This window comes from Chrysochloris asiatica, unplaced genomic scaffold (assembly GCF_000296735.1).
Source record: "Chrysochloris asiatica unplaced genomic scaffold, ChrAsi1.0 scaffold00042, whole genome shotgun sequence".
Lineage (NCBI taxonomy): Eukaryota > Metazoa > Chordata > Mammalia > Afrosoricida > Chrysochloridae > Chrysochloris > Chrysochloris asiatica.
Window position 1 is genome coordinate 12421139 of NW_006408560.1, and position 26978 is coordinate 12448116.

A 26978-nucleotide genomic window follows, 5' to 3' on the forward strand; every position below is an offset into this window, starting at 1 on the left:
ATGACTGTAGAGGCAGTGGCAGCAAGTAGTCTGTTATTGGACATTGGCTTTGGGCGTTTGGGATTTGTCATTGGCTTGGACATTTGGAGGAGTCTTGGTAATGCAGTGGGTTAAGTGTTGGATTGCTAACTGCAAGGTGAGCAAACCTACCAGCTGCTCTGCAGAAGAAAGATGAGACTGTCTGCTCCCATAAAGATTTACAATCTTAGAAACCCTCGGGAGCAGTTCTATTCTACTCTGTCCTATTAAGTCGGTATGGGTTGGATTTGACTATGGCGTTGGATTTGGATTCTGGTTGGTGAACATTTGACAGAAAAGATCATGGAAGTTAAGGGGTTTGATTTAGTTGGGGGTTTCCAGTCCTAGGTAGCAAGACTATTTTTCAGCAAGGATGTGATTGAGAAAACTGGAAAAGATAAAGTAATAAGGGAAGAAGGGAGTAGTTCTGAGAGCCAGGAATCAGAAATCTATGATACAGGGAGGAATGAAAAACAGGTGGCTGTTATCATCTTACTAGTGTGAAAGTGTTTTGATATAGCTTCATGTGTCTCATCATTGTTAATTTCATGATATGAACATACCTTCACGCATGATCTATTTTTGTTTTTTCATGATAGTTAAACTTCAAATTCCCTTTTTAATTTAAAAAGAAATTCAAACCTACCCTTAAAATATCCACAGGTACAATGGGAATTGTGTATTGGGGGCAAACGTTCTCATTCACAAGCAAAATTTCACTGGTTGTTTTTTCTTTTCTTTTCTTTTTTGTTTCAGGACTTGATTTCATTGGGGTTGAGGGGTCAAATTATCCCCGAAAATTTGAGACTGCTCCTGGTATGATACATCCAGGCGCCTAACTGCCCCGGATATTTTTATGAACTGAAATATCTGTGGATATGTCATTTTTCTGTCTTTCTGCTTTTTCTTTCTGTCTTCTTGTTCTCTATGCCCATTTTTCTTTTTGTTCATTTAATGACTATCTGACATTCACATTTGACTGCTTTCGGCTGATGGCATAGAAATTCTAATCTGTTGTTCAAAGCATTTCCACTCTTACTGCTCCCTAGTGCTTTCTCAACATTGCCCTGTTTTTGCCTGTTCTTAAGACGTGGTCATACATCCTATGATCTTCCTCGCCATTCTAATTGCAGTAACCAGATGCAGAAAAAAAATTATTGCTTTGAGAAATAGCGTAGAATAGATGACTTCTCAAGTCACTTCTAACTCTAGGATTATGTAAGATTCTTAACCCCGATTTTGAGTGTCATTTGGCCAGAATGGGTAGATGTCAGTGAGAGGAAGAGTGGTATCATTAAAGAGAAAAGACTGTGGTTTGTAACTTAGACTAATATAGGGCTTTAGTTTGATTTGGAGAGCTTTGTCATTATGTAGTTTGGAATTACTCTGGTACCGTTTTTGTTTTGTATTTTTTCTGGTGCAGTTTTAATATCCTAGAAAATGTATTACAATGAATATTTTTTCTTCAGGGAAGTAAGCTTTTTATTATTGAATGTTTAGATGAATTTCAGGTGGGTTTTGTAGGTATTTCTCTTTAGTGATAGTAAAATAATTCTGAATGCTAGACTCTCTGTTATTCAAGAGTCATTCAGTATATATTGTTTCTATAGGAAGAAAAGGTATTGTCCCTTCTACAGATTCTTCTTTCTTACTGTGGGCCCTTTGGTTGAAGAGAAGAATTATGGGTCCCAAATTCTTTAAGAAAGGGCAGTTTCTCCAAATATATTTGTAGACATACATAGCAAAAAAGGAGGAATGTGTGGAAGGTGATTTGATTGTTCTTGAATTTCTTACCAGACACTAATCCCAACTTTGTAATTACCAACAATGGAACTCCTCCATTGTCTCTGCCATGACCATGGCAGGACAGATTTCAGAATCTATATGATTAGGATTAAGACAATAACTATTACTCATTATTTTTTTATTTAGTTTGAGTTAGCAGATAATTCTCAGTGTCCTCAGTTTGGGTTTCAAGCCTCACCATCATGTACCATCCACTGGTATTCTATCACTGTGTCATCTCTCTTCAGACCATGCTGCCTGTGGTTCTGTCTTATACAAGATAGGTATAGTTTGCATGTTCTGATTTACTGCCATTTCATTGAATTGGCTACTAATTTTGAAGACTGAGGACCTTAAAGAAATTGCTTGGAGTTTTGATTCTTTAAAAAACTTGTTTCCCCCTATTTTCAGCTATGTAACCAAAACTAAAGGTAGCTATAATATTCTTAAAACACTGTCTCTTGCTAAGGGATCTCTTCCTATCTTTGAAGCCCAGGAATTCCTTCTGATTACTAAACTCTGATCACACTTTTGGCTGCCAAAAAATGTTGACATTATTGTGTTCTGCACATGTTGTTTAATGGCATGTATAAAATTACTTCACTATTTTTCCTTTATCCTCAGGTGCATGGAGGACTGCAACAGAAGAGTGGGGAACTGAAGATTGGAATGAAGATGTAGGTATTCCCAGGTCATTCCTCACTGTGCCTTCTATTCCTAAGTAGTGTTTAGGGATAGAAAATGGGTATATGTCTACCTCTCAAAATTCACCCTTAAAATTCTGACCCAAAACTTTTACATCCAAAATAGTGTTCTGAGCCAGAACATTTCACATATGTTATATGAAGGAGACTGGGCATGAACAGGACTCTGTGGACCCACACTTTGGAAAGGGCAAGTGCACTTGTGTAAGTCCAATACCTGATTGTCGGATTTATCCCAGGAAGAGATTGGTGGTTGGGTAGGGCACCAGAAATGGAGTTAGGCATGTAGTATATTAAATAACAACTTCTGGTGGCACATACATAGACTGACTACTTAGAGCCATTCCAATTATTTGGTTGGCATAATTTAAGCATTGATGTTGTGTGTTGTATAATTGACTAGGAGTGGATACAAAGTGAGAGTTACAGTATAATGTTCTCAAGCTTGCAGTCTGCTTGGCTCTGGAACCCCTTTATTTGCTTGAAGCCCAACTTTATAATTGAGGTGACTATGTATAGATTGGCTATCCACCAGCTCAATTCAGCTTTGAAATTGCATGTAGATTACAGCACATACAGAACTCTCTAAATTCACTTGAGTAGTAACATGATTTCTGATCACAGTTAAGTTTTTGCTATGAACTGTGATGTTTAGTGATCTTGGATGAACTCTTACTTTTAACATTTTAAAATCTACTTCCATATACTCATATATATTCAAGAGTCTTGGTGTGGCACTGTGGGATAAAGCACTAGACCGCAAGGTTGGTTTTAACCATGAGGTTGCTGTGAGTTGGAATGGACTCGACGGCACTTAACAGTGACAACAGTATGTAGTCAGCCAAGACAGCTTTACAGTAAGAAGAAATCATACTTTAAATTGCTTTGATTATCAGACTGGGACTTAGAAAATTTCAGTTGCATCAGCATCAGAGAGTGATTCTTTTCTGTTGTAACTGAGCTAGACTACCTTATGAGTTTTTCCTGTTTCTTGAGATTTGGCTTATCCAGTTAATCAACTCTCAGAGAACGGTATATTTAGGTGGATGGATTTAATATTTGTAGAAAAAAATATTTTGGTAAGCAAAAAGCAAAACAAAGCCCAAATCAAGTTTTGAATAGTAGGAAGAATTAGTTGCTTCCTACAATTGCTTTGCCAAATTTTTGGTGTCTTGGTGGAGAGACTAGATGTAAAAAATCAGTATTAAGACAAAAAAATTGCATATAATTAAAATAATCTCTGTAATGAGAGTAATTTACCATCACATGGGCCCTTACTGCTCAAGAGGCAGGAATTAATTTTAATTTCTCTCTCAATTTTGACTGTGACATGTTTTCCCTTTGTTGGGTGGTGGTATTAAGTGCCATATAGAGTTTGTTGAGGGTAGTAGAAGATAAGAAATGTTTGGACAGAGGTGGGGGTCGTGAAGTGTTGTTGTTTTTTTTTTTTTTTTTCCTGTTTAGCTTGTATATTGAGCTACCTGTGAGTTCATTGTGCATATAAGGATGTAATGTGACTCCGTTCTATTTCACTAGATTCCTTGGTTCTGTACCTTCTCCCTGGATAAAATCACTAAGCATGTGTAAAAGAGACTTAAAAAGGCAATCCATTCAGTATTCTTCAGGGTAGATAGTCTCTCTTAGGAATTTCTCTTTTTCTTGATACTGAATTTCCCTTACCCATGCCAGGCTTCTTACTAGCCTTCCTGACAACTGGGAGTGACTTAATTTTTCTGTTTTCTAGCTTTCTGAGACCAAGATATTTACTGCCTCTAATGTGTCTTCGGTGCCTCTGCCTGCGGAGAATGTGACAATCACCGCTGGTCAGAGGTAAATGTGCAGTAAAATTCAGTATTTTATCCCACAGGGATTAGCTGAGAGCTATAAGGAAGACTGGCTTTGAATGGCCTTTACAGACTCCCAGGGTGTTGGTAATAATGTTAAAATGCATTAGGTTTCTCTCTAATTGATTAATAGATTTGTAAGAGTTCCTATTATTCAGTGGAGTCCTGGTGTGGCACTGTGGATTAATGTGCCGGACTGCAAAGCTGAATTGCAAGGTCGGCTGTTCAAACTCACCAGTCACTCCTCAGAAACCCTATACAGGGTCGCTATGGGTCGGAATCAACTCAGCGGTACAACAACAATTATTCAGTACATAATGGCTACTCTGTGTTGAAAATTTGAAGCTGCTTTTTCTCAAAGTAGGCCTTTAATTTTGTATGTAAGCCTGTCAGCATTACTGACATTGATTAAAACTCATTACAGTGTAAATGGAAATCTTTTCATTTCTTTCTGAATTTCGCAGAACTGTTCTATAGCCTTTTCTGTTTTCTTTGTCCACTGAGCATAGTGAATCCCCTCACCCACCTTGGATCATTATGATCTAGCTAATAAACTTTTTAGAATTTTAATTTTGGTATTGTGGTCAGTGGTAGGAGATACTCCTCCTTCCCCCCAGTGCACTATGGGTAAATATAAGGACCCTTGAGACACCTGCCTGGGTTCAGATCCTGCTCTACTACTTATTAGCAGTGTAACCTTAGGCAAGTCATTTTGCCTTTTTGTGCTTAAAGAAATAGGAATAGTCTGTTCTGAGAATTAGGTGAATTATTACTTATAAAACTCACATGAATTATTACTTGTAAAACTCACATGATAAATGCTAAAAAGTGTTAGCTATTGTTAGCTCTTAAAATTTTTTGAGGGGTCACAGAGCAAATCAGTTTAGCAGTTAACAATTCATACACATTTTGTTTCGTATCATTGATTGCAGTCACCACAATGTAACATTACTCGTTCTACTTTCCTATGTTTTCTGTTTCCATTCTTCTTCCTTTCCTAACCCCTTTTGCCTTCTGAACTTGGTCTTTGAGTAAATGCTGCCCTTTTGATTTCTGAGTGGTTGATTGTTCTCAGGAGAGTGGACCTTTCTAGTGTTATTATTTACCTTATAGGCTTGTCTTTTTAGCTGAATAGTGAGCCAGGATGGTTAGTTCTGTTCCAGATCCGAAGAGTGACTAAGGGCCATAGTCTAGGGTTAGGGGTGGCAAGGTGTCTACCAGTGAAAAATCTACTCATTAGAGACTAGATACCTCCTTGTACCACTTCTAGACCTGGGCATATAATAGCTCTTGGATCAGAAGGTCCTAAAGACAATTATAATAGGATAGGATACAGCTGTTAGGGTATCATTTTATTACCAGAGGTAACTAGAATTAAAAAAAGCTAAACACGAAACCCTTTCTGTTCTAAAGCCTCTTGAAGTTGCTAGTGTTCTGGTATACAGTTTATCTTAGTTATTGGTAATAACTGGTATTTGTTATTAAAATCCTAAGTGAAGATTGTAGAATTTGGTTCAGTATTTGAACTAACACTTGATACTTCATTGAATTTAATATTTTCAGAAAAATAAAAATTTTTAAATATTTTATTATGGTTAGCAACATCTGTGTAAATCAACTAGATGGTCTAGTAGCTCTTACATATCATGTACTTTGGTAAATTACGGATTTCAGACTTTGTTTTTTCATTCTGTTTAGAAAAAGCACCGTCAAGTGGCTTCATTTTGATTTAACCATAGTCTGAATCTGGTATTGAGGAAGACCAAAATGTTTAATCATTATTCATTGAGATCTCTTCCCCTTTCTACTAGAATTGACCTTGCTGTTCTATTGGGAAAGACACCATCTTCAATAGAGAATGATTCATCTAATTTGGATCCATCTCAGGCTCCTTCTCTTGCACAGCCTCTGGTGTTCAGTAACTCGAAGCAGAGTGCCATATCACAGCCTGCTTCAGGGAACACATTTCCTCATCACAGTATGGTAAGTAGAATTTTAGTTTAGCCTAATCAAACCTTCGCTCACCAATATACATACACAGATGCTCATTCTCACATTCCTTCCAAGACCAGTCAGGGGTGAAATATTCTTTTCTCCTAGCAGCCTTGGGAATAGAGATGTTAACTTGGGTCATAGGGGATCACTCTAGGGGAAGGACTTGGCTTTGAGCAGAAAAAAATCTTAAATAAAAAATGGTTTATCAGAATATTTTGAATGCCTATGATGCTGAATACTGGTACTATTCAATGGCACACCAACTTGTCCAACAAATTTTAATTCTTTGCTATTTTAATTAAATTTTAATGGCAGGTTGGAGCAATTGCCATATATATACTTCACTACCCAGGTATTTCTAGACTGGGCTTCTAAACACTTGGGATCTTTTGGAGTCTGCCACATGTTAGCTGTGTTTCTCTGTACGTGGTTTTAGAAAAGTAGACCTTTAGAAGATAATACATAAGTGTTGTTGTTGTTGTTATGTGCCTTGGAGTCGATTCCGACTCATAGCAACCCTGTACAGGGTTTCTGAGGCTGTAAATCTTTACGAGAGCAGAAAGCCTCATCTTTCTCCTGCGGAATGGCTGGTAGTTTCGAACTGCTGACCTTGCGGTTTGCAGCCCGATTCGTAACCACTATGCTACCAGAGCCTTTGATGCGATGGTAGTGGTATTTATTAAGAACATAGAGCACTTTGCTATGAGTCAAAACCAACTCCATGGCACGTAACAACAACAGATAGCACTTAGGGCATGTGACTTATTGATTCAAAACATTAAAAAAACCAAAAAACACTAAACTGAAGTTCTTAAATGGAGCAATGGAATCATTTAAGCTAAACAGATGCAAGGATCAATTTACTGTCTTGTTGGTAAAACCCAAGATGTACGACTACTACTTTTTTCTCTTTTGCCCCTTGTTGCAGTTCTTTTCCTGTCATTTTTTTTTCATAGAAGTCTAGTTGTAAGAAGAGGCCATGCATATGCGTGTAGTTTTATTTTAGGGTTACAATATTTTAACTAGAAAAACTAAGCTAGCTTATTATCCAGAACTCTTAGTCCTTAACTATTAACTTAATGATAATTTTTGATGGTTGATATTTTGCCATGTCAGGTCATGGTGAGTAAAGGTGGCAAGAGGGAATGGAAGAAGAGTGTTAGTACTGAAAAGGAAGAAACAAAATAGGACAGATTGTAAGAATGTGCTGAAGATCAGGAAATAACTACTAACTTCTAACTAAAATACATGACTGGAAAATGTTCTTTTTTTTTTTTTTTTATTGTTCTCTTATAAATTGCTTTCTTACTATTTGGAGTTGATATCAAAAATAAATTCTCAACAAAATATATTCTGCTTTACCTTAACATTCTTTTTAACAAATTAATATTTTTATAGTTCAGGAGCCTAGAAGTCCAACTTCAGGTCACTGACTATAGGGGGATGTTCTTGTCTCCTTTCAAGATCTGTGATACCAGGGTTCCTTGCAGAACTTCATGTGTCTTGGCATCAATCTTCCCCTGGCTCCTAGGGAGTTTTCAGTGCAGGGACCCTGGGTCCAAAGGACGTGCTCCACTCAGCTCTTCTAATTTTTAAAGTTTTATTGTGAATTGAGTGAAGGTTTACAGAATAGATCATCAGTCCCACTTTAAACAAATATGCTTCGTGTCATTACAATGATTGCAATCCTTTCCATGTAACATTACTTAACAGTACTTACCTCTTCTGTTCAGTTTAACTCTTGCATTCTTCCATTACTTTCATCTTTCCTGTGCCAACCTCCCTTTTTTGTACTTGTTAAAGAACCCTGGAGGCGCTGTGTGCTAAACTTTGGGCTGTTAACCTCAAAGTCAGGGGCTCAAGCCTGCCAGCCATTCCTTGGGGAAAAGATGAGGCTGGCTGCTTCCGTAAAGGTGTATAACCTCGAGAAACCCTATATGGGGTCACTCTGAGTCGGAATGGACTTGATGGTAGAGTTTATGGTTCTTGGGTTTTTATGCTATGTTAACTTAGCTTTCTTCCACATTATATGTATTGATTTATCAGTGTTTCTTTACCAGTGAGAATAAACAGTAAAGGATTAATTTCCCACATTGGTGGTACAGTGGTGGAATTCTTGCCTTCATGTGGATTAATTCTTGGCCAGTGTACCTCATGTTCAGTCAGCCCTTGTCTCAGTGGAGCACTGCAAATTGTGATGATGCTCAACAGGTTTCAGTGGAGCGTCCAAACTAAGATGGATTAGGAAGAAAGTCCTGGTGATGTTCTGCTTCTGAAAATCAACCATCGAAAACCCTGTGGATCATAACAGTTTGAACTGCAATCGGTCATGAGGATGATGTTGCATTTTGTTCCATGCATGAGGTCACCATAAGACATAGGCCAGTTTGAAAGCTAAAATATCATAATTTAATAGAGCTAAATAATAGTGGAGTATCCTTATTTATAGTTATGCTGAATAGGTGGATATTAAATAGTATGTTTTTAAGAGAAAATGTTTTGCACTTACAGAGTTGTATGTGGTTAGCTATGTGAGATCATCTCTCTACCACAATTCCTCATTTTCATCCTGGGTTTTCTTTCGTTTTATTTGTTTAATCCTGGGATAGAAATTGAAGTAGGAAAAATACCTTTGAGTTGGGCAGACTGGCTTTATATGAGAACGCATTGTTTGATGATGATAAGGTTAAACAGGTCTTTTAGACTAGTCCAAGACACATGACTTATCTTCTAGACTAGGATGATAGCTTTACTTGGTATTAGAGAATGGGGACAACCCTCTGCATTAGTTACTAGAATTTGGAGGCTAGAAGTCCAAATTTAGGGTGCCCAGCTCTAAGGTAGGCTTTCTCTGTCAATTCTGGGGGGAAAAAATCTTTCTTTTTTAACATTTGTGGGTCCAGCATTTCTTGAAGATCCATATGTGTCTTGGTATCAATCTTGTCCTGTATCTAGGAGTCCTGGTGTGGAACTGTGGGATAATGTGGTGGATTGCAAGATTGGTTTGAACTGCAAGGTTGGTGCTTCAAATTCACCAGCTGTGTCTCTTAAACCCCTATATACAGGGTCACTCAGAGTTGGAACCAACTTAATCGCACTTAATGACAACAACAGGAGGTTCTCAGCCCAGGGAGCCTAGGTAAAGGATGTATTCCACTTCCGGCTGCTACTTGGTGGTGGTACTGAGGTCCCCTAAATGATGATATGAGCTACACACCAGTGAAATACCCCTTGCATCAGTCAGGACTGTAACCTTAGTGCTGTAAAGTTGCATCCTACCTTAATTCTCTCACAGCTGATTGATTATATCAGGTCACTTCATGAGGGATGATTACATCATTAAATTGTTACGTGTCACTGAGCTGGTTTCAACTCATGACCTCCCTGTGTAGGGTTTCGAAAGAGCTGCCTGGTGAGTTTGAACCTCCGACCTTGTGGTTCAAACCAAACTTGTGGTCCAGTGCATCCTCCCATAGTGCTATACCCAGACTCCTCATCATTATATAGCTGCCACATTAGCATAACAAACAACATAATCCTTGTTAACAAAACCCAACCCAGTTTCATTAACACACAGAAGTCAAGATTTACAACACAAGGAAATAGAAGATAATTACATCATATCACAAAACGTAAGATAACCACACAATACTGAATCATGGCCTAGCTGATTGACATATATTCCATACATGGTGGTGATGTGCTATCAAGTTGGTTCAGACTCAGAGAGACCTTGTACAGTGTTTCCCAGGCTGTAAATCTTTACTGGAATAGAAAGTCTCATTTTTCTCTGGATTTGAACTGCTGACTTTGGTTTGTAGCCCAGCATGTAATCCACTGTGCCACCAGGGTTCCTTAATTAAATCCATGATGCCCGCCTTTCCCTCCAAAAGCACTTAAGAGTAAATTTAATCGGCTTATTATGTAGTGGTGATTACCTTTGAGAACTTGGAAACACAGAAAAAAGTTAAATAATATTGACTTGTTGTTTGTTTAATGCAGAAATTTGAGTGATCCTTTAACTTTTGTATAATTAAATATAAACCACTATTTAGGAGTCCTGGTGTGGTGCTGTAGAATAAGCACTAGACTCCACAGCACTTAACAACAACAGCAACAAACATTGGTTGGTTTAAATTTTTAAAAGGAAAAACAAACCTCAAGTTATCAGTTTTATTGCTTAGAAGGAAGGAAGGGCACATTATTTCATAGGTTTTGAGGGCTCTCAGTGGTTTTGTTTTTTGAGTGTTTAGTATATGCCAGGCTTGTATAAGTGTTTCATATACATTGCTTAATTCTTCTACAACGCCATGTGCACTGCTTTTATTTTTATTTTCAATTGAGGAAGCTTGAAACACAAATTTTTCCTGTTACTTGGTGTTGTGGCTTATACAGGCAGGATTTGCATCTAGACTGTTTGAATATAGAGCTTATATTTTAATAAACTCTGCTATATATATTTTTTGTCTAATCTGGATAAGTGTCTTTTCTGAGTAGCTGAACAAAATTGCTGACTGTAAATTTCTCTTAATTTTACAGGTGAGCATGTTAGGGAAAGGATTTGGTGATGTTGGTGAAGCTAAAGGTGGCAGCACCACGGGTTCCCAGTTCTTGGAGCAGTTCAAGACAGCTCAGGCCCTGGCTCAGTTGGCAGCTCAGCATTCTCAATCTGGAAGCACCACCACATCCTCTTGGGACATGGGCTCGACCACACAATCCTCGTCGTTGGTGCAGTATGGTAAGAAAGGATGGAATGCCACTCGAATTCTGTAAACATTGGCATATTACTATCAAGAAGTTGGCAGGAGTAGAGGGTGAAGAATGTGTCCTAAAGTGAGGAAAGGGACAGCCAACTGGCTAGTTTCCTGCATTGATATCCTCCTAATTCGGTTATGTCCAGGAAGTTGTAGGATGATAAACATTTGAGTCTGTTTGTGTATCTCATCAGATTTAGTTGTATACATAGTTGCAATCTTCTGTTGGAAGTTTTAGATTCTTTTTAGGTTTAGCTTTAGGATTAAAATTAACACTGCCTTTGCAAGAGTTCATGAGCTTGGCAATTGTGGTGGTTGCTGTTGCCTTAGTTACAACTCATAGTGACCCTGTGTAGGGTTTCCAAGGCTGTAAAGTTTTACAATAGCAGAAAACCTCATCTTTCTCCCAAGGAGTAGCTGGCGAATTTGAACTGCTGACCTTGTCATTAGCAGTCTAGTGTATAACTGTATCTACCACTATGAGACTGTACATTTTCAACATGGGCCATTCCTATTTTGCTATCTTTGATTTGATTAAGAAAAAATATAATCTAGTGAAAGTACGTCCTACAAGAGGGTGTCATTTATATATTAAGTCCTCTTCATGAAGGTCTACCTAGTTCATGGTTCTAGAGCAGCACAATAGTATTAAATATTAAGATTCATTGGTACTTCTAGCCTCACACGTACTGCGTTTTCTCTTGCAGATTTGAAGAACCCAAATGATTCAACAGTGCACAGTCCATTTACAAAGCGCCAGGCCTTTACTCCCTCTTCAACTATGATGGAGGTGTTCCTACAGGAGAAGCCACCTGCAGTGGCTACCTCCACAGCTGCACCTCCAACCCCCTCTTCTCCTCTACCAAGCAAATCCACCTCAGCTCCACAGATGTCTCCTGGATCTTCAGACAACCAGTCCTCCAGCCCACAGCCGGCTCAGCAAAAACTAAAACAGCAAAAGAAAAAAGCCTCCTTGACTTCTAAGGTACTTGAACTTTTATATGCCTTTTTTTTTTTTTAATTGTGAATTGAGTGAATTGCATCAGGGCATACCATGAGTTTTATATTCAGTAAATCATACTTTGCTTTATTACAGTGATTGCAATTCTCTCCATGTACTAACAGTTAACAGTTGTTGTTAAGTGCCATCGAGTTGATTCTGACCCATGGCGACCCTGTATAGGGTTTCCAAGGAGCAGCTGGTGAGCTTGAACCACTGACCTTGCAGTTCAAACAACTTTGCAGTCTGATGCATTAGCCCACAGCACCACAAACAGTTAACAGTATTTACTTCTGTTTTAGATAATATCTTAAGGCACGGAAATGTGGTATTTGGAAATTGAAATTTGTGAAGTTATTTATTGGTGTAAATAAACTGCAACTGCCTCTATTTCTTCTCCTTTCTATTACCTATAGATTCCTGCTCTGGCTGTGGAAATGCCTGGCTCAGCAGATATCTCAGGGCTAAACCTGCAGTTTGGGGCATTGCAGTTTGGGTCAGAGCCTGTCCTTTCTGATTATGAGTCTACCCCCACCACGAGCGCCTCTTCGAGCCAGGCTCCAAGTAGCCTGTATACCAGCACAGCCAGGTAGATGAAGCATAATAAGACCTTTTTGTTAAGCTTTTATCACTACTACTAATTGTTCTGCTGATTCCTTGAATTTTGGAGAGGCCTGGTTGAAGGGAAAAGGAGCCACTAGTAGTTTGTAGAGTATATTTGGATTATTTGTAACTAAATAGATAGAAATTTACCCTTTGTCTACTTGTAGAATGTCCAAGTAAAATTTAAAGATGTGTACTGTACCTCTGACACAGGACTTTGGCATTTTATGCTATTGGCACTTCGTTCCCCTCAGACACATACCTGCAAAGGATAGAACTTTCAATTCTTAGCATTGATAATGTTACATAGATAGAAAGGAACTTTACTAATGACCCTTTTCTCTGGTAACTATCATGGAGGGCCACATCAAGCAACAGAAAATCTTGGAGGAATTTCAAGGGAATTCTTTACAATTCTGGGCCCCATCTGAGAGCTACTGAAATATAATTGCTGCTAAAGCATGTGGGATTTTATAAAGCTCTTCTTAGGAGAGTTATACCTATAACCTTAAACCTAATAGTGTTCTCAAGAGAGCCTGGAACTCAGAATTCCTTAAAATGAATATTAACAGAAGTTGACTCTTATGCTTAGGATTTATTTTATGATATATAGAAGGGAGCTGACCTTTATGCTCTTTCTGTTATAATAACAATATAAAGGAATAGGAGGTTTGTTTGTTTTTTTCATAGTTGAAGGTGTTTTTAAACTGCATTCTTAGTTTAGACCCTTGTGCTGTAAGATGTGGGAATTCCTATTATTGTTGAGAAAATGATGGCAGCTTCTTTTACTTGCTCTTGTAATCATCTCATTCCACTAGTAGAGCTCCACTGTTTCCTTAGTATCCATGGATCTGTTCTATTTTATTTCTCCTCTGAGATTTTCATTTTTTTGAATCCCAACAGTGAATCTTCATCCACAGTTTCATCAAACCAGAGTCAAGAGTCTGGTTATCAAAGCGGCCCAATTCAGTCGACAACCTATACCTCCCAAAGTAGTACTCAGGGCCCGCTATATGAACAGAGATCCACACAGACTCGGCGGTACCCCAGCTCCATCTCTTCATCACCCCAAAAGGACCTGACGCAGGCAAAGGTAGTGGTATCATGAGACCCTGGGCATTGGTTAGGAGAGCAGTAGGTGAAGTCCCTGAAATGTTAGTGTTTTAGTTCTTGACACATGCTAAGAAATCTCAGAGTGCTGCCTTGAGAATCTAGGGCTACAAGGAGGGGGAACACATTTGTATGATTGATGAAATAAAAGTTCTTTTCTGTAAGCCAGGTAGCTCAGAGCCAGAAAACCATTTTCTTTGCACTAAAATTCTTTGTTTCTAGTGCCTCTCTTCTCAGATTATTTAGTTGATATTGTTTAGTTGCATATCAGTAGACCTCACCTTGCTGTGTCTTGGTTTGGTGGGGGGGACAGCATATGCCAGAGGATATATGGAGTAACTGCCAGATACAGCCAGCAGAATAGGTGGTTTGGCTGAACTGTCTTACTCCCACAAGGATCATTAGATTTGGACTTTGTGCCACTCTTGAGTCTGTTTTGGGTTAAGGTTGCTTCTATTGCCTTGGGTCACACAGGGTTGTGCTGTCTTATTTAATTATTTTGTTCCATTGTGTAGTTTGTATACTGTGTTGATCCTTTGGTAAACTTACGCAGAGTTTCTCTGAAAGGTTTATTGACTGAAATTAAACTCATTTATTGTTAACCTGCTCTATTTACTTAAGTTTCTCTGTTTCTTATACCAGAATGGCTTCAGTTCTGTGCAGGCCACGCAGTTACAGACCACGCAGTCCGTTGAAGGTGAGTGTTCTCCAGGCTTTCTTCTAGTTGGAGACTTCGGGGTGCTTATTAGTAGACCTCGCTGTATTTCGGTTTGGTTTTGCATTTCCTAGATTGTAGTGAAAAGAGTTCTGGCTCAAGGATGAGAACATCTGGTATAGTCTTAGCTTGGTTCTACCTTGCTGCGTAATTTCAGTCCATCCATGTTCTCTTTAACCATTGGTAATTCCATTGGCTTTTTTCATTGTACCAGTGAGAGCAGTGCTATGAAATGCTTGGAATTTTTTGTTAATAAAAAGAGACATTCTGCGTAAACACAAATGATTCTTTAGTAAATAACTTACACGCTTGTCTTCATTACAACTTTGCAGTGTAGCCCTGTGTTCACTTCTCTTGTAGTTAACCCCATTTCCTCTGATGAAGTGAATTTCTTCTTTTATTCCCAGGTGCTACGGGCTCTGCAGTAAAATCTGACTCACCTTCCACTTCTAGCATCCCTCCTCTCAATGAAACTGTATCTCCAGCTTCCTTACTGACAACAACCAATCAGCACTCATCCTCCTTAGGTGGATTGAGCCACAGCGAGGAGATTCCAAATACTACCACCACACAACATAGCAGGTGATTTGGGGTGAGGGTGGAGATTGGGGTTGGTGAATAGCTATAACAGAGCTCTCTGGTTCTGTTTATTTCCTCCTGGCATATACATTTGCCCTGCTTTTGGGATAAGTGGGTAATCTAAAAACTGGGACGTGAATGAAGGCTGAGGAGGCTTAGTTTTTTCCCTTCTCAGTATCCTCTCGTGGTCTAACTAATTACTATCCCTGGATGATAATTGTATTTATCAAAAGATAACAAGCCTTCTTGGTCTCATATTCTGCCCTTTTTTTTGGCCTGTGTTTTTGCTAATGTTCTTGGTCAGATAGATAGGCTATGACTAATGGCAACCTCTTTTTCCTTATAGCACGTTATCTACTCAACAGAACACCCTTTCGTCATCAACATCTTCTGGACGCACTTCAACATCCACTCTTTTGGTAAGTGTAATGCTGTCAAAGAGGAAGTGTGGTTTTCTTATATTTAGTAACTATAACCATGTGATTCTCCCAAGAGGGGATTCTTGAAGATTTGTTCATGAGGCAGCAAAATGATAATTGATCTGAGGTTGCATGAAAGGAGGAAAGTGTATAGGCAAGCTAAAAAAGGCAGAAGAGTCCAAAAAATATTAGAGCTGTGAACCATTCCTAATTTGGAAGTGACTTTTCATCTGACCACCCCTCAGCACCTCCTTTTTTCCCCGCTAAAGGTGGGCACATCTTTGTATGTTTTGATAAATTCTGTAAGAACATACATTTCTAACTTGCGCGCATTAGTTAAAAACAGTATAAAGTCTGGACACCTGTTGGAAATAGACCAGTGAGAGCTTTTGGTTAAGTAATTAATTTTGCTGTTGTGATTTATAACAACCATCTGTGGCAGTAAATTGAAATTTTAAAGGGTGGCAAATAATTTAGAAGGATCCATTTTAGGCACAGACATCAGATTTGCCAGGACCCTGGGGGGAAGGCTTTCTTAGGAGGCCATCTTTCCTCATACTATTTTTGGTTTAAAATCATTAGAATTTGTACTGTCCATCCCCTAGCCTATGAACGAATGAACTGGAGTGTATGGAGATGTAGGATCAACCAGCTGCTGCTTGGAAATCCTACAGTCGCTATGAGTTGGAACCGACTCAATGGCACTTAACAACAAGCTTGAGCTATACTAGTGAAGAAAAGTACGGGAGAGAAGTCTAAAATAATATTTTTTAGAGCTCAGTGATCACTGTCTTTGTATTGGCCACTCTACTCTCAAACAGTGAGCCCAGTGTTAATTTCTGGGGAATTTGTTTCCATTTTCTCTGCTGCCATCAGAACAGATGATGATATAAAGTGAGTCTTTGTTACCAACCTTGCCAGATCAATCTTGAATGTGTAACTGAAGAACATTTAGTAATTCCTTCTAATTACTTTAGCAGAGGACACCCTGGTATTCTGCCTTGGTTTTTAGTTGAAAAGTTGGCATGATTATAAACTAATAGGCAGTAGAGGTGGTTTATCTTTGCTGACCATTGTTGTTCATTGCGGGTTTTCTTCTCTTCCTCGTACACCGCTCCCCCCTTTGAAGCACACAAATGTGGAGAGTGAGGCGAATCTCCATTCTTCCTCCAGCACTTTCTCTACCACATCCAGCACGGTCTCTGCACCTCCCCCAGTGGTCAGCGTCTCCTCTAGTCTCAATAGTGGCAGCAGCCTGGGCCTCAGCCTAGGCAGCAACTCCACAGTCACAGCCTCAACTCGAAGCTCAGTTGCTACGACTTCAGGTAGTTATATAGAAGGTTGGCTGGCATTTCTCTGGGGTGAGGGAGAGAAGTTATTATGTGACAGGATAAAAATGTAATTTCTCTTTTAGGAAAAGCGCCTCCTAACCTCCCTCCTGGAGTCCCGCCGTTGTTGCCTAATCCGTATATTATGGCTCCAGGGTTATTACATGCCTACCCGGTAAGTGGGGCTTCAGGGTATTCTCCAACAGATTAACATGGTGGGGGTTAGTCTTTTTATAGATCTGTTCTAGGTGGAAAATTATATTTTAAATCTTTGTAATTTGGGGAGAAAAAACCATTTTTTAGAGAAGAAAGACTAAACTGAGACTCAACTTTCCATTATTTACCTGCTTGGATAAGACAGATTCTGGACTTCAGAAGTCAAAGATCAGAATGTTCACCTAACATTCTTTCAGTTACTTAGGGAGTTACTTCTGCCCTGGTCTAAGCAGAGGTCTCTGACTTTGTCTGGGACTGCTTTCTCTGAGAATTGGTAGCTGATAGTAGTACCTTTTTGTATAGTCTTTCAGTTTCATTTATTTAGTGCTTATCGTTATGAAGGCTTTGTTTATTTGTTTTTATATAATTTTTTATCAACAACAAATTACCTTAATACCCGTGTTTTGGAATGAGCAAGTAAAATGTGACTCGTTTCTAGAGCAGATCAACTTTAAGCCAGATTAGACTGGAGAAGAAAGCAGGGTATTTATGAGTAACCTGTGTTTGCTTTACTGCAGCCCAAGGGCCAGCCTAGTTGTACAGTACTTGTTAGTGGCATTGAGTCAATTATGATTCATAGCAACCCTTTATAGTGTTTCTGAGGAGTGACTTGGTGGCTTTGAACCACCAATCTTTTGGTTAGCAGCCCAGTGCTTATTCTACAGTGCCACATCAGGACTCTAAATCAGTTGTTAAGTGCTGTCGAGTCCATTCTGACTCATAGTGAACCTTGTAGTACAGGGTTTCCAAGGAGCAGCTGGTGGATTTGAACCACCGACTTTGTGATTCAAACCCATCTTCTTGTCCAGTGCTTATCCTACAGTGCCACACCAGTTGTAGTAGGTTAATAAAAGCTTCAAGACCTTTTGTGAATCACTTAATCTTTTTGTACTTCACTTTTTTCCTCCTAAATGAATTTGGAGGATGTAATTTATGTACATTTATTTGTAAGACTGAGGATGAATCAGTTATTGATTTATATTGCCTTAACTTTTTGGTTGACTTTCATCATAGAATCCTGGTGTGGCACTACAGGATAATGCATTGTACCACAAAATTGGAGGCTCAAACTCACTAGCCACTTCTCAGAAACCCTATATAGGGTCGATGTGAGTCGGAACTGACTCAACAGCACTCAGCAACAACAATTTTCATGACAAGCCCCATTCATATTGGTAAATGTCTGTGTCTTCCAGCCACAAGTATATGGTTATGATGACTTGCAGATGCTTCAGACAAGATTTCCTTTGGTGAGTAATTGGGATAAACCAATTTCAAGAGCGAGATCTTGAAAATTAGTGTTGGGGGATTTATCTCACACGTTCAGTTAATGAATCTTTGAGGCTCTTCTATAATCCTTCCTGTTGTGTACATATTTTGATTTAACCCTTTTGTGACCAAATTATTTTTGGGTTTTAATTTTTTGTTGAAACTATTGTGTTTCGAAGGATATGAGGGGGGGAAATCACTTTTGAGATACAAATATCAATGAATAGTGGGACACATACGTCCCAAGGGGCTTCTGGCAGCATATTCTGAAGCTAAGATAGCAGCTTCCCACTAAACCTCAGAGGCAGAAAATGTAGGTGGGTGCTGTGCTATCTGCCCCATAGGATACAAAAGGGCTTCAAGACTATAGGGGCTGGGAAAGGGTAACTTTTTAGTAAATAAATTTTAGATGAGTTGGGCGGCTAACCACACAAGGTCAGCAGTTCAAATCTACCAGCTACTCCACGGGAAAAGATCAGGCATTCTGCTCCCATAAAAATTTACAGCCTAAGAAACCTATATAGGGTCACTGTGAGTTGGAACCGACTCCATGATGCATAACCACCACCACCACCAGAGTAAGTTAGAACTCTTACCAGTCTTCACAAACTTTGGATTCTAGTAAGAAAGATCTCTTGCTCAATAGAATAAATGTGTTATTTAGATTATTAGAGCTATTAAAAGGAGCCCTGGTAGCATAATGGTTTATGAGCTGGGTTGCTAACTGTAAGGTCAGTTGTTTGGATCTACCAGCTGCTTTGTGGGAGGAGGAAACTTTCTGCTCCCGTAAAAATTTACAGCCTTGGAAACCCTATAGGGTCTCTGTGAATTGGAACCAACTCAGTACCACACCACCACCACCACCAGGGATGTTAGGATTGAGGATCTTATTGGCCCTAGTGTGGCACTGTGGATTAATGCATCAGACTGGAAAGCCGTTTGAACTGCAAGGTTGGCGGTTCAAGCTCACCAGTTGCACCTCAGAAACCCTATACAGGGTCGCCATGGGTCGGAACCGACTTGATGGCACTTGACAACAATGGACCTTGATGTGCTTTCTAGTGAGCATACTTGTAGACCTTGTCTGACTTTGCTCATGGCCAGGCAGGGGGGACAGTGTATGCAAGAATAATTTGGAGTTTATGTGAGTTCTAGCCAGCTTAATCACTGGCTGGATAAATTGCTGTGCTCCAACATTATCCTGCTTCTACTTCTATAGAGGTAATCATGGTGGGGAATGAGTGGAATTGAATCTGTGCTTTTTTATTTCTCTTTTAGGATTACTACAGCATCCCATTCCCCACACCCACCACTCCACTGACTGGGAGGGATGGTAGCCTGGCCAGCAACCCTTATTCTGGTAGGACTGAAATGGGGCTGAACCAAAGGGAGGTTGTGTTGGGATTGTTGGCAGAAACTGGGTAGTAGCAGGAAGGGACCCAATTTCCCTTTCATTGAGCTCTTTGAAAGAAGGAGATAGATTATGGTTGGTAGATTAAGAATCCTGCTAAAGATGAGTTTGTGGCAGCTTTTCCCTTCTCATCCCGCTTTTTATTTGTCTCCCTGTGATTTCCAAATGATGTTGTTGGGACTTGGTTTTCAGTAATTTTTCATCTTTTCTCAGGAAGTACAGTAGTTGACCTGACCGTATGCTCACCTCTGCTCCTGTACCCACCCCTGTTCTCTACTCAAAGTGGCAATCTTAATGTCTTGCTAGGCCTTAGACATTCTTTTTCTGCGTAATTTATCTATCATTGTCTCCACTGATGTATCATTTTTAACTAATCTCTCATTGTTCTTCCATTCCTGGTCACATTTCTGATAGCTATATGGTATTAACTTCCTAATAGCAATTACTAACACTATAGAGTCCCTGTGTGATACAAACAATTTACATACTCAACTGCTAAACGGGTCCATAGGGCTGCTAGCATTAACTCATGGACAAAGTTCAGAATGGTTAGTTAGGAAAGAAGAAGGAATGGAAATTGAAAACACAGGGAAGAAGTCAGATAAATGATAATTAGATTATGGGGAATGCAATTAATGACATCTAGTGTGTATGGCGCTGTAGGATCAGCACTGGACTACAAACCACAAGGTCAGCAGTTCAAACCCACTAGCTGCTCCTAGGAAATGGTATACAATGTTGTTATGATGAGGAACTGACGATGGCACTTAATAACAATCAATGACATAAAGCAAAGTGTGTATCTAAAGTTTAAAAAAATTTTTTTAAAGGATTGGCGGTTTGAGTCTACCCAGGGGTGCCTTTGAAGAATGGCCTGTTTATCAGCCATTGAAAATCCTGTGTAGCACAGTGTTCATGAGGGTCTCCATGGGTTTGAAATGAATCTGTAACTGCTGTTAATTACATATACATACATAAGAGAAGGCTTATGGGAAAATTCCACTATCTTTTCATTCCATTTTTTCACAAACTTTTTGAAGCCTCTTTGTATACATACATTTGAGTTGTGTGCATGCTTTAGTGTTTATAAAATGCTTCATCAGTTATGTCATTTAGGAAAGGAAGAGTTTTAGTTCCACAAGTCCATCATCACAGAGTGTTTGTTCCCCATGAAGGGTGGGGAAGAAAGTTGGCAATGCCACATTGCATAGTTTTCAGCATTAGTCCTTGATTAGCACTTTACTAAGTGTGTGCTGGTGTGGCACTGTAGGGTAAGGTAAGCACTGGACCGTAAAATTGGTTTGAACTACAAGGCTAGTGGTTCAAACTCACCAGCCTCTTCTTGGAAACCCTATATAACAGGGTCAGTGTGTCGAAACTGACTCGACAGCACCACAACTAGAAAGTGTATGAATAATGCTAAGTGTAGCAGCCAAAAAGTGTAATTTTAGGGGTTGAACTTTTAACAGTGAATGGAATCTCTTGGAATCATATAAAACCAGAAGAGGTAATTCTACGTTGGTTTGGGGAGGTGAAAGAGGCAGATACATTGAGCCTCTCCTGTCACAGGTGACCTCACAAAGTTTGGCCGTGGGGATGCCTCCTCCCCAGCCCCGGCCACAACCTTGGCCCAACCCCAACAGAACCAGACGCAGACTCACCACACCACGCAGCAGACATTCCTGAATCCGGCGCTGCCTCCTGGCTACAGTTACACCAGCCTGCCATACTATACAGGGGTCCCGGGCCTCCCCAGCACCTTCCAGTATGGGCCTGCTGTGTTTCCTGTGAGTACCTGGTCTTACTCCTTATGGTAGAGAGCCATAACCCTGGGACACTACCTTTAGTAATGGATGAGAAGAAACAGTTTCTCCCTCTGACCTGTTTTGGCATGGGAGAAGGACTGGGGCTGAGATTGGTGAAATTTGGATGGGGATCACTTGGTTTTAGAATTATCAAAATGGGGAATGTGATATCATATGGCTTTGTTTCCTTTATATTGTTAGTAGCCTGCTACCATTACCCGTTTTCCCTCTTTCAAACTTTTTTTTTTTTAACCTCACTGGTAGATTCTAGATACCTCAGTGGGGAGCCTAAGCAAAATTTGACTAGCCTATATCAAAACAGGTAGTCATCTGAAAGCCTAATCCCGGAATCTCTGGAATAAGATGGGAGCCTTCTGCTGTTTAATTGTAGCTCTGGCCTTTCCTCTTCAGGTGGCTCCTACCTCTTCCAAGCAGCATGGTGTGAATGTCAGTGTGAATGCATCGGCCACTCCTTTCCAACAGCCGAGTGGATATGGGTCTCATGGATACAACACTGGTAAGTTCAACTTGGTCTGTCTCTGGGATAATAATCAGAAGTTTCAGGAAGGAAGACTTGGTGTTTAAGAAAGTGGGGTTAATGTGGGTGTGCTTCCATGTATGAGATACTTAACTGACTTGAGCATCTTATCTGCAGCACCAGCAGAGGAGCTTGTTATTGAACATGTGTGTACTATTCATGAGGAGAAATGTCAGGAGACATATATGTTGGCTCTTAGAATAGGTTGGCTGGCCTGACCTTTGGGGTGGGAATCAGGGCAAGGGGCCCTGAGAGATGTCAATGGAGGCAAGAATTAACATGTATGGCATTGACAGCACAAGAGAGCGATATTCTGCAAGTAGAATGATTAAGTGGGTTCTTAGTTAGCAGACCATGACAGATCTGGCTTAAATCTCTTTGCACTAATTTTCTCACATGATTCCTTTTTTATCCCCTAACCAGAAGGCCTGAGATGTCCCGAGAAAGGAGTAGGCATGGCTTCTTAAGAGTGAAAATTGGGCTGGTAGAGTTGTAACTTTAGTGGTTCCTTCATTTGTATGGACAGTCTCTTTCCTAATTGGAAGTCCATTTGTACATCTCCTGGCAGGGAGGGAAGCATAGGAGTCCTGAATGGGCTCTGACCTAAAATATACTTTGCCTATCCTTCCTCCCATATCTGAAATTTAAACTCAGCTTTTAGAGGACAGGGAGTGAGAAGGGATCTTTGAATAAAGCAATTTCATGTATTTTACGTAGTGGTTTATATGTAGACATAAGGAGGCAGTTGTATTTGTTAGGAGCTGGGTTTCAGGATTGTCCTGCAAAACTCTCAGTTCAGTTACAGTTTAATGGTGATTTGGTTAGCAAAGCAGCTGTGTTTTTCACTGTTGTGTGGGTTCCAGGTGGGTAAATTGCTCAAGATTTTCAGGAAGCTATCTGAGCTAAGCACAAAAGGCAATTAAGTGCCTTAGGAACTAACAGCAGAGTGGACCAAGATTTAAACTAAAGGTTCTAAAAAGCCCCGTTGGGATTTAGTACCTAGACTCCTTGTGACATACCTCTCTCATTGAGCCACGGTCTCCCCTAATTTTTGGTGGGAAGGATTACAAGCTTTTTAACTTGATGTAATGACATTCCGAAAGCAGTAACGGTTAAGTCTTAGCTGAGCCAAGTTCAAGAATATTAAGAGGTATGTGATTGATAATATAAGTAAATGGAATATTTGATTCTGGAAAACTTAGGGCTTTTTTGTTTGTTTGTTTTACTTCCCTTATGACATCAGGAACATGCTAAAACAGCCCTTTGAGAACCCATAGTTCCCGACCCCCCACACAGGGCTCTTGTCATTCCTTCCTTACAACCTCTAAATTCATTTATTTTTATGTATTTGATTCCTTTTAGGAAGAAAATATCCACCCCCTTACAAGCATTTCTGGACGGCTGAGAGCTAATTTGGCCCATGGCTGGGGGCTCTGTTTTGTGTGTGTGTATAAATTTGCACTGAAGTCTTGTTTCAGAAAACAGACCACTGAGGAGAGTCTGCTGAGCTGAGGCCATGGCCTGCGTGGCTTGGGGAAATGAGTTGGTGGATACCTTCTGGGCTTTTGAACTTGCCCCTCACCCATTTCCCTCTCCCCCACGTGTCTGACCCTGTCTTACCCATTTCGAGTTCAAGCGGTGCAGCACCTCCGAAGCATCAATGCACACACCTGCTGTTGCTTTTGATTTCTGGAAGGCATGTAGTTTCAACTTGTAACAAAAATATTTGTAGTCTTCAATAAACTGTGGTATTTCTTTAGCTAACTCTGGCGTTCTTTTCCGTGCATGTCTTTCTGGACAATAGGAGCCGATGTTGTGCTGTGGATGAAGGGTGGAGGGTGGCTTTTTCCATCAAACTCTAGGATAGTTAAAAGAAATAGTTAACTTTCCAGTATGTGGTGATTTTATTAAGACTTGGGGGGAGGGGGAAACAGCCTCAGTTTCCAGCCTGTTGATTGGTTGGTGAAGAAAGCTAGTTCTAGAAAACCCTTACTCCCCTTGCTTGTTATTTCTCATCACTTTTCCATTTAGATTTTCCCCTTGTTTCTGACATAAACAAAAGACAAAAAAGTTATAGAGTATCATGTCATGGTGAAAGGCAAAAGGAGGTAGTGCTAAGATTTGTTGTTGGAAATTCTTTTCCAAGGCTTAATTCCTACATCTGGTTCCCAAATACCAGTTAAAAGTCATTAGTGATCAACTAGCTGATGAGGCAGGCTCTGTAGAAACTGCTAGCCTGGAACATTGTTCTTAAACCCCTTAATGTCTTTTTGGGGCTGGATTATTAGTGGTTTTGCAATTACAGGTGTAGGTAAGGATGTATGGGAGAGGTTTGGTCAGACATCTTCTTGACTGGACATTTTAATCCCCTATCAGTTCAACTAGTACAATATCAGCCCTTTGTTTATCGAGGTAACTTGGCCAGAGATTATCAGTTAATTGGAAACCTTTTGTCCTGTGAAGTGTGACCAACTTCCCCAGTGGCTGCTGCTTCTCCTGATCATCCACATTGTGTTGGTGTGATCATCACTATTTGGAAATGGGGTATAGGCAGGAGGTAGGTGGTGATGTTGGAAGGAAAGTAAGAGGAACTCTGAGGATCTTTCCTTGATTTTTTTTTTTTTTTTTTTTTTTTAGGGTCTCTGATGCTTACACTGAGGCTATGTAAGCTACTACTGCATAGAATATCACTTTTTTTTCCTGCAGTTCTAGTCCTTTCAACCTCATATCCTAGTTTAGGCCTCTGGACGAAAAGCTGATTTTCAGCTAGCCAAAGTTTTGGAAAGAATAAGACCATATTAAGGATACATTGGAACTAGTAAATTCCTCCCTGCCACTCAGCTTTAAAATCCAGTTGGCCATGTCTCCCATTTTGTATGGACAATCCAGCCTCAGTTTTGCTGAGGGTTACCAAGGGGTATCAGCAAATTTTGAGGTTCTCCAGTAAATTGTTCTTTCTTTTGTTTGCCTTTTTAAATGTTCAGTTTATATTCTCTCTCACCTTCACTTCCAATCCTCCCACAAAAACCTTCCTATTAGCTTTTTCCACAACTGAGTTCCTATTAAAGTTATGTCTGTTACCTAGTAATTTCTCAGATGGGCATCTGGGATGTAAAAAGGAATGGGAAAAAATATCCCCTCTTCAGCTCCGTAAAGTTTCTTTACTGACCCCTTCTTTATTCCTTGCCTTTAAAAGTGTGGTGGTGGTGTTGTCAAGTTGGTTCTAACTCATAGTGACCCAGTATAGGGTTTCAAAGGCTGTAAATATATGGGAGCAGAAAGTGTTATATTTCTATCCCTGGAGTGGCTGATAGATTCAGACTGCTAGCCTTGCAGTTAGTAGCCCAACTCGTAACCCATCCCATTACCAGGGCTTCCTTTTAAGTGTAGGGAGTTGATATTTTGGAGATGGGGAAGGGGAAGTATTTTTTCATGCTTGGTTTCTGTTGTTCTGAGTATTCTTTTCCTGGATGGTGGTGTTTGATCCTCCCTGAAACTATCTGGAGTTAAGATGTGGGAAGGGTTACCAGGCTAAAATACTACTATTAGAAAGATTCTGAAGTGGATATACAAAAGTGGGCTTTAACTTTTGGAGGCTGCTTTTTCTCTAGACATTAGGATTCCAGGCTTAAATAAGTATCTGGACTTTGAAGAGGGTTTCTGTGAATTGTGGGTGAATGGAGAACTCATTTTAATTTGGTTAAGTAAATGCTCATGAAACATGTAGCCATCAATGTACTGCTAACAGCAGAGGAGAATGAGTATATACTGCTGAGGGGGAGAATATAAGGGCATTGATGAAAATGAAATGCAAGATTTTTTTGTTGTTATTTCATTTTATCTTTATGGAAATGAATATATCAAAGTTGAAATCATGCTGCAGATTCCTAGATAGATTACTTGTCCTGAATCTTTGCATAAAATTTCTCTGATAAAATGATAGATTACTTATCCCCAGGCTTTTTCTTTTCCTTGTCCCCTATGCCTATTGCCCCACACGGCAGGAGATAGGAGTGTGGCATGTATATTTTAGTTTGAGAGAGAACAATTAAAAGTTGTGGTAGTAAATTTAAAAACACCAAAAAACCCGGGAAATACGGCATTGGGGTTGGGTTTTTATTTCATGGTGAAACTGAAAATGACATTTGAATTTTGTGTTCCTAAATGCAACTGTAGTAGGAGATACAGGCATTCTACTTCCATCTCAAACACCTCCATTGCCAGTTGTACTTAGGCTTAAATTGCATAAATGGAAAGTCATCTTTGTGCCAACCTTTAAGTATTTAACCTAGCAGCTCTGAGATACTGAAAAGGCTGGACTAAGGCTGCTAAGGCTTTGAGAATAAAACTGCTCTTAAGGGTTGAATTGGACTGCTCTAGTTGAGGCATGGATTTCAAGCCTAAAACTGACAGACTTCTGTTTCTTTTAGAAACAGAACTAAGTAGAATTTGGGTGGATTAATTTGAATTGGGAATTAAAAGTTCATTACATTTCTGTTAGGCTTTTGGCTTAGAACTATTTTGCTACTGAGTTTTGGCTGTATCCCTTTCCCTCAAAAATACCATTTACCTCACTTTCGCATACACACTCAAGTACGTGCAAGGGACAAGAGAATCCTTAGGGAGGCTTTGTGTCTTATCCTTTAGGACTGTTCTGTTCTGAAGCTGGAAAAAACAAAATTCCCTTGCAGAGTGATATAGCTAGAAAGACTGCAGACATCACCTCTCAGGAATAGGGCCCAGGCAGCTAGCTGAGCTAATCCTTCTGTCTGTTTCCTCCTCCCTCAGGTGTATCAGTCACCTCCAGTAATACGGGCGTGCCAGATATCTCGGGTTCTGTATACTCCAAAACCCAGGTAGGTACTTGGCTCTGGACAGATGTGTT

General features: G+C 39.8%; 1 protein-coding gene across 1 annotated transcript in view; it reads left to right on the forward strand.

Moving 5' to 3' along the window:
* The window catches only part of UBAP2L (ubiquitin associated protein 2-like), a 30249-nt gene continuing 3271 nt past the window's right edge, over positions 1 to 26978 (forward strand). Inside the window, exons 1-19 of the mRNA XM_006861722.1 lie at positions 1 to 97; positions 775 to 834; positions 2428 to 2480; positions 4252 to 4337; positions 6163 to 6334; positions 10886 to 11084; positions 11808 to 12085; positions 12517 to 12689; positions 13607 to 13796; positions 14456 to 14510; positions 14936 to 15110; positions 15454 to 15526; positions 16656 to 16851; positions 16941 to 17029; positions 18267 to 18320; positions 19618 to 19699; positions 21320 to 21537; positions 21967 to 22072; positions 26882 to 26949. Of these exons, the coding sequence (XP_006861784.1) occupies positions 1 to 97; positions 775 to 834; positions 2428 to 2480; positions 4252 to 4337; positions 6163 to 6334; positions 10886 to 11084; positions 11808 to 12085; positions 12517 to 12689; positions 13607 to 13796; positions 14456 to 14510; positions 14936 to 15110; positions 15454 to 15526; positions 16656 to 16851; positions 16941 to 17029; positions 18267 to 18320; positions 19618 to 19699; positions 21320 to 21537; positions 21967 to 22072; positions 26882 to 26949 (2424 nt within the window). The remainder of the gene's footprint in view (positions 98 to 774; positions 835 to 2427; positions 2481 to 4251; positions 4338 to 6162; positions 6335 to 10885; positions 11085 to 11807; positions 12086 to 12516; positions 12690 to 13606; positions 13797 to 14455; positions 14511 to 14935; positions 15111 to 15453; positions 15527 to 16655; positions 16852 to 16940; positions 17030 to 18266; positions 18321 to 19617; positions 19700 to 21319; positions 21538 to 21966; positions 22073 to 26881; positions 26950 to 26978) is intronic.